Source organism: Thrips palmi, unplaced genomic scaffold (assembly GCF_012932325.1).
Source record: "Thrips palmi isolate BJ-2018 unplaced genomic scaffold, TpBJ-2018v1 HiC_scaffold_18, whole genome shotgun sequence".
NCBI classification, from domain to species: domain Eukaryota; kingdom Metazoa; phylum Arthropoda; class Insecta; order Thysanoptera; family Thripidae; genus Thrips; species Thrips palmi.
The window spans coordinates 9,852,864-9,859,014 of NW_023144627.1; the positions used below are offsets into that span (position 1 = coordinate 9,852,864).

General features: G+C 58.2%; 1 protein-coding gene across 1 annotated transcript; it reads left to right on the forward strand.

Annotated features, from left to right (window-relative positions):
* Window positions 1-6: 6 nt before the first annotated feature.
* On the forward strand, window positions 7-1,596 carry LOC117645003 (transmembrane protein 42). The gene is made up of 3 exons (XM_034384869.1): window positions 7-263; window positions 667-816; window positions 1,367-1,596. Exons 1-3 carry the CDS (start codon window positions 162-164, stop codon window positions 1,505-1,507), a joined length of 393 nt encoding a protein of 130 aa, XP_034240760.1. The 5' UTR covers window positions 7-161; the 3' UTR covers window positions 1,508-1,596.
* The last annotated feature ends 4,555 nt before the right edge of the window (window positions 1,597-6,151 follow it).

A 6,151-nucleotide genomic window follows, 5' to 3' on the forward strand; every position in this document is an offset into this window, starting at 1 on the left:
ACACACAGAAACAAGCTATGAGAAATTAAAAGAAGAGAGTGCAAGCAAAAAAATTATTTTGAATGAAAGAGCAGAGCTCGAACTAGTTTTCTATTTTTGAACGTTGTTTACTCAATGTCACGACGTGAGTCTAAACCTGGCTAGCTAGAGACAGTATTAACATGAAAACTACGGGAGGTTTCTTCGGTTTAAGTGGACCTTTCGCTGCGTTATCTGGAGTGGCGGCAGCTTCTGCTAGTGTTTTCGGTAAACTGTTCTCCTCGGTGAGTATTAGACTGCGAACTGGGTCTAAATCAACAAACAAAATTTTAGATTCAGTGCCATTCCTAACCGAGAAAGTTAAATCGGCTTTGGCGCTCAATCGAGAATTTATCCATTCACACTCTAACCTAACCCTTGCCGGGGTCTTATTCTCAGTTCTTTTTCATTACATACTCTTGGAGTGTGTGCTTTGGGAATTCCCTCCCGTCCTGAGAAAAATACTGTAGCGCCGGCCTGCGAGTGCTCCATGCTTACCGGACGTTGCTCCCAACAGATTGAAGGAAGCCCGCGAAAGGAGAAAGGGGAGGGGAGGGGGTATAAGTCGGCCGCCGCGGGAAAGGTCGTGGGTTCGAATCCTCCCGGCAGTGTGCCGTATTTTATTTCAGCCTTCGCTCTCATTTTCAGGCCGGCTCGCCATGGCTCGGCGCGGTGCTGATCGCCTGCATGGTGGTGTCCAACGGCTTGGTCTGGACTCTGTTCGTCCGCGCGCTGAGGAGTTCGCAGTCTTCCCTCACCGTGACGGTCACCAGTGCCGCAGTCAATTACTGCTGCTCGGTGAGACAAAACAGTGTGGGGGAAAGGAAGGGGCGCACAGTGGGCCAGAAGACCGATGCCGGCGGCCAAAACTCTTGTCGCGTTTTGAGCTCCAGAGTCGCCAAGCAGGACTCAAACCGAACGTCTGACCCCACCAATGGATTCCTCGTTTGGAGAGCAGACCATTGGTAGGGTCACACGTTCGGTTCGAGTCCCATTTAGCGACTCTATGTAGCTCAAAGCGCGTCTTTTTGGCCGCGTCCATCGGTCTCCTGGCCCAATGTGGGGCGCGGTGGCGGATCCAGTGGAAAAGGGGGGGGGGAGCACTTTGTGCCTACTTACAGGGGCAACGTGTGGCTTTTTTCCGACATTTCAGGCGGTTATCTGCGGAGAGGGGGCAGAAACCCCTTTGCCCCTCCTGTTCTTGTATCCGCGCCTGAAAGGGGGTCGGAGGGGGCGAGGGGTAGGTTGTTGTCGCACCCCGTATGCTTAGTGCTGCCCGCAAGAGAATCCCGAGCTCAACTGACTAAAGTGCCGCATTTTTATCTCCTTTTCCTTTCCTTGTTTGCAGGCTTTGTTCGGTTGGCTCCTGTTCTCCGAACGCACCAGCGCGCTGTGGTGGCTGGGCTCCGGCCTCGTCGTCGCCGGCCTTCTGCTCATGAACAGCGGCACCCCCAACCCCGACGCCCTGCCCGACGACAAACAAGACTGAACTTCCCCGACAACGCATTTAGCTTCCACGTATTTTCGTAATTGTTTGACCCCTAACATTCCCATATGTAAATAAAGTTATTTTTTTGCTGTTTTTGTTTTTAAAAAGCGTCGACTTTCCGTTGTTTCGCTCCCGCCCTCGTCTCCGCAAAGGCCCGACGGCATACGTGACTTGCAACAAAGGGGTGTGCTGTGTGTTGTGGTGTGCACCAAGACACTAATGAGAGCCTGGTGGAGGGGGAAAGGGCGAGGGGGGAAAGGGGGGGGGGTGACTGATGAGCATGTACCGTGTCCCCACACCGTTAGCGTCTGCGTCGCCGTCATCCAAGCTTTCGGTGACCCCAGTATTAAATCAACGACGCAACTCCGGTGTATGGAAAGGCCGCAAAATGAGCCCTCGCGTTGGACGGTTGGACGGACACCACCCCCGCGTTGGACAGTTGGACGCCGCCCCCGCTTGGGGGGGGGGGCGTCACGAACAAGCCGGGTGGTCCTATCTCCTCGTTTTGTGTCACTTGCCCATTGTCGGGTCGCGTGATGTCGAGACTCGTCGCTTCGATAGTGTAGTGCGGCACGCCAGCCGCCCACAACACGGCAGCAGACTGAATCCGAGAGTCTTTCTCGTCGCTCTGTCTCTCTCGCACTCATAGGCGTCCCCCTCAGGTGCGAGAGAGACAAAACGGTGAAAGCGACCCTCGGAATCAGTCTGCAGCACCGCAGCCCGCAGGGTGATTGCAGGCCTTTGCAATTAGCATCCGTTCGATCCCCCGAGCCTGAGGCTCATGCCAAGCAGTGCTTTCGTCGCTCTGTCCTTCTCGCACTCCGAGGGACGCCCCGTCGGGTGGGGCTGCGAGAGGGACAGAGCGACGAAAGCGCTGTTCGGAATCAGGCCGCTGCACAGTGGGCCAGAAGACCGGTGGAGCGGCCAAAATTCGAGACGCGTTTTGAGCTCCAGAGTCACTAAATGGGACTCGAACCGACCGCGTGACCCCACCAATGGACTCCTCGATGGCGGAGCAATCCATTGGTGGGGTCACTTGTTCGGTTCGAGTCCTTTTCAGCGACTCTGGAGCTCAAAACGCGTCTCGAGTTTTGGCCGCTCCACCGGTCTTCTGGCCCACTGTGCGCTGCCGGCCCTGCGGCCCTGCGACACTGACACGAGGAGTTGCAGGAACTGGGTCGCGTTCCCTGGTTGGCGGCAGCGGCAGCGATCGCTCGGGGACCTCCAAGACGTACATTCAAGCGGCTTAATCTCGTTTAATGACAGTGGAAACGTAGATGCGAACGAGGATAAGGCCTGGGCCTCGGCCTGGACGGCCGCGAGCACGAGGGTCGAGTAGGCGCAGCACAGTGGCCCAAAAGGCCGGTGGAGGTGGACAAAATTCTAGGCGCGTTTTGAGCCCCGGAGTCGCTAAATGGGACTCGAATGGTACGTGTGACCCCACCAATGGATGATTGCTCTCCGAACGAGGAGTCCATTGGTGGGGTCACACGTCCGGTTCGAGGCCTGTTTAGCGACTCTGGACCTCAAAACGCGTCGGGAGTTTTGTCCGCCTCCACCGGTCTTCTGGCCCACTGTGCGCAGGCACGCTCCGCCGCACTGTCTCTCTCGCACCCAGGGGGCGGTCCGCAGGGGTGCGAGAGAGACAGCGACAAATGGGCTATTTAGTTCGCCTCGCGCCTGACGGGAGCGAAGGCGCGAAGGCGCGGGCGAGAGCGCCTTGGGGAGTGGTGGGGGGATCGGTTCGGGCTTCGACTGCCTTCGGCTGGACCCGAGACCCGAACTGGCCCAGCCGAAGGCACCGAACGCATCCCCCCACCACTCCCCAAGGCGCTCTCGCCCACGCCTTCGCGCCTTCGCGCCTTCGCTCCCGTCAGGCGCGAGGCGAACTAAATATCCCAAAAGCGCCGCGAGCGACCGCTCTGCAGGGCGCCGCGGGCAGCACGGCCCGGCCGTGCCCGCGACCCCGCGTGCGGCGGGGCTGACTGCGAAACCTTGTACCTTACCAGTGTACCCCACACGCGGCGAGCGGCCAACAACACTGTAACGGCGACAAGGCGTACCCCTTGCAGCCTACCCCGCGACACGCCACCGCACAGTGGGCCAGAAGACCAGTGGAGGCGGTCAAGACCCCGGACGCGTTTTGAGCTCCTGAGTCGCTAAATGGGACTCGAATCGAACGTGTGACCCCACCAATGGACTCCTCGTTCGGAGAGCAATCCATTGGTGGGGTCACACGTTCGGTTCGAGTCCTGTTTAGCGACTCTGGCGCTCAAAACGCGTCTAGAGTTTTGGCCGCCTGCGCCGGTCTTCTGGCCCACTGTGGAGCGTAACAGCCTACCCCGCGACACGCTACCGCCTCGCTACCGCTGGCTCGGTAGCTCTCGGCCCCGCAGCCCCTGCGCCGAGTGCCGAGCCCTCCTTTCAGAGCGAGCTGGCCCACGCGGCCGCGGCGGCCCAGGCCAGCCGGCTGGTTCGATATCGGGGATATAACGCGCGCTAGTGCACAGACTGCTGGGCTGGCTGGGCTGGGATCGCCGCGGTGGGGGTGGGGGTGGGGGTGGGGGCGCGTGGCACAGCGGGCACAGCTGGCTGGAGGGGCGGAGTGGCTCGCGCCGCGCCGCGCCGCGTGGAGGGCGTCTCGTCTGGACAATGGCAAACAAAGGCAAACGAAGCGCCGGCCCGGGCGGACCGAGCGGAGAGTCGTCGCTCTGTCTCTGTCGCACCCATAGGGAACGTCACATGAGAGCGAGAGAGACAGAGCGACGACTCTCAGTCTGCAGGGACGGAGAGCGCAGCGTGACAAATTAATTGGGACGTCACAAATGAAGTGCGCGGGGCGGGGCGACGAGTGGGTGGGGACGTGAGGCAATTGGAAAGCCGGGAAGCTACAGTGATAAAAATAAAGAGCGAAGGGTGGCAGTGGCGATTATGAACCAATGGTGGATCCAGAGTCAGCGTCAAGGAGAGGGGGAGGGGGCCAAGTAGCACTTTTTTACGTATTGTCACCGCTCAAACTGGCCTCACGCGCGGACGAGGTTCCGCAAGTCGCCGCGAGATGGCGCTGCGCGCGCCGAGCCGCCGCCCGCTCGCGCTGGCGACCTACGTTAGTGTTGTAACTAGTTGGTAAGCAATCTCACCCACGTTGCGTCATTTGACCGGCACGTGTTCGTTATACGTATTAACGTGGAAGCTTTCGGTCCGAACGTCTACAACGACCAACCTTGAATGACTCATCGAGTGCGGTGCGCGTTCACATGACTGTTCCCCTAGGAGGACGAGCGCCTGCTACGGCAACGGCCGTTCCCTCCGAAGGCCTAGCATTGAGTACATCGTTTGTACGACCTCTTTTTGTCCGTCCTGCCGAAATTCGTCCGACCTCCTTCCCACTGATATATTGTTCTACGACCTCTTTTTGTCCGACCTTACCACCGCCTCAGCCCCCTGCCCCCTCAACACTCGACAAACAACACATGGTACCCTCGACGGAGTCATATAAAGTTTGGTTTAAAATAAAACGTAAAAAATTTGAACCCTACGACCCTCTCCCCCCCGCAATGGGGGTTCGAGCCGCCTGCTTAACTTCGGTGTTCGGATGGGAACCGGTGTGTCCAGGCTTTAAACTGCTACCGCATAGTTCAGCTTCTGTAGGACCGCTATTGCCTTCTTACACATGAAGGACCGCCTTATGAGGGCAGCCGGCGATCGTAGGGTGACAGAGATAGAGAGACAGAGAGAGACAGACAGAGAAGAGGTTTGGTGGGAGCTTCTTGTTTTCGTAGGGTTGGTTGTGTACCCCATGGTACCCCCACTGTCCGGCGCTCCCGTACCGAACATACAGCGTTTTAGGCCAGCTTCAAAGGACTTATCATCGCCTCCCCGACAAATCGAGGAGGCACCACCCGCAACCACACACCGGGTGGTCTGGATTGATGGATCGAATACTCCATCGCTCCAGTGCCGAGGCCAACCCGCCGAAGCGGATTGCTTTTTAGACACCCACAGCGGAGTGGCCAGGTGAATGTGACTCTGACCACTACGCTATCACGCTGTACGTCCGGCCGAGTGTTGGACGACGGCTTTGAGTTGCAGTGGGAGGAAGGCAGTCGAAAAATGTAATGAAATGGTGAGTTTCGATCCCCGGACCCCGCCAATGGGATCTCACGACTTTACGCTCTCGGCCGCCACGACCCATTAAATGTGGAGCGGCGTGAGGTGGGTTCTTAACGCTACAGGACTCGACCGACCCGGTCAAAATTTTGCAAGAAGCTGGGGGAGTCGAACCGCCGGCCCTTGCACTCGGAATCGACGCCTCTACTCTCTGGACCACCACGTCCCACGCTCGGCGTGGGTTCTCGTTCACGGGTTTGAACCGCACTGGGTGAGGCAGTAAAATTAAATGGAAATATTTGTTAGGAGTCGAACCTCCGGCATGTGGGCCTGTTGCCCACGGCTCCGCTCTGATGGCCTCAAACCACCACCCATAGGATAGCAAGTCGAAAAAACTTTAGTGACGCTGGTATTCGAACGCCGGCCTGCGGTAACTCGATCTCACGTCTCTAACCTCTCGGCTACACACCTGTGATAGGAACAAAGCTTCCATCGAGTTTTACCACTGCTGTGATAGCCGAGAGGTTAGAGACT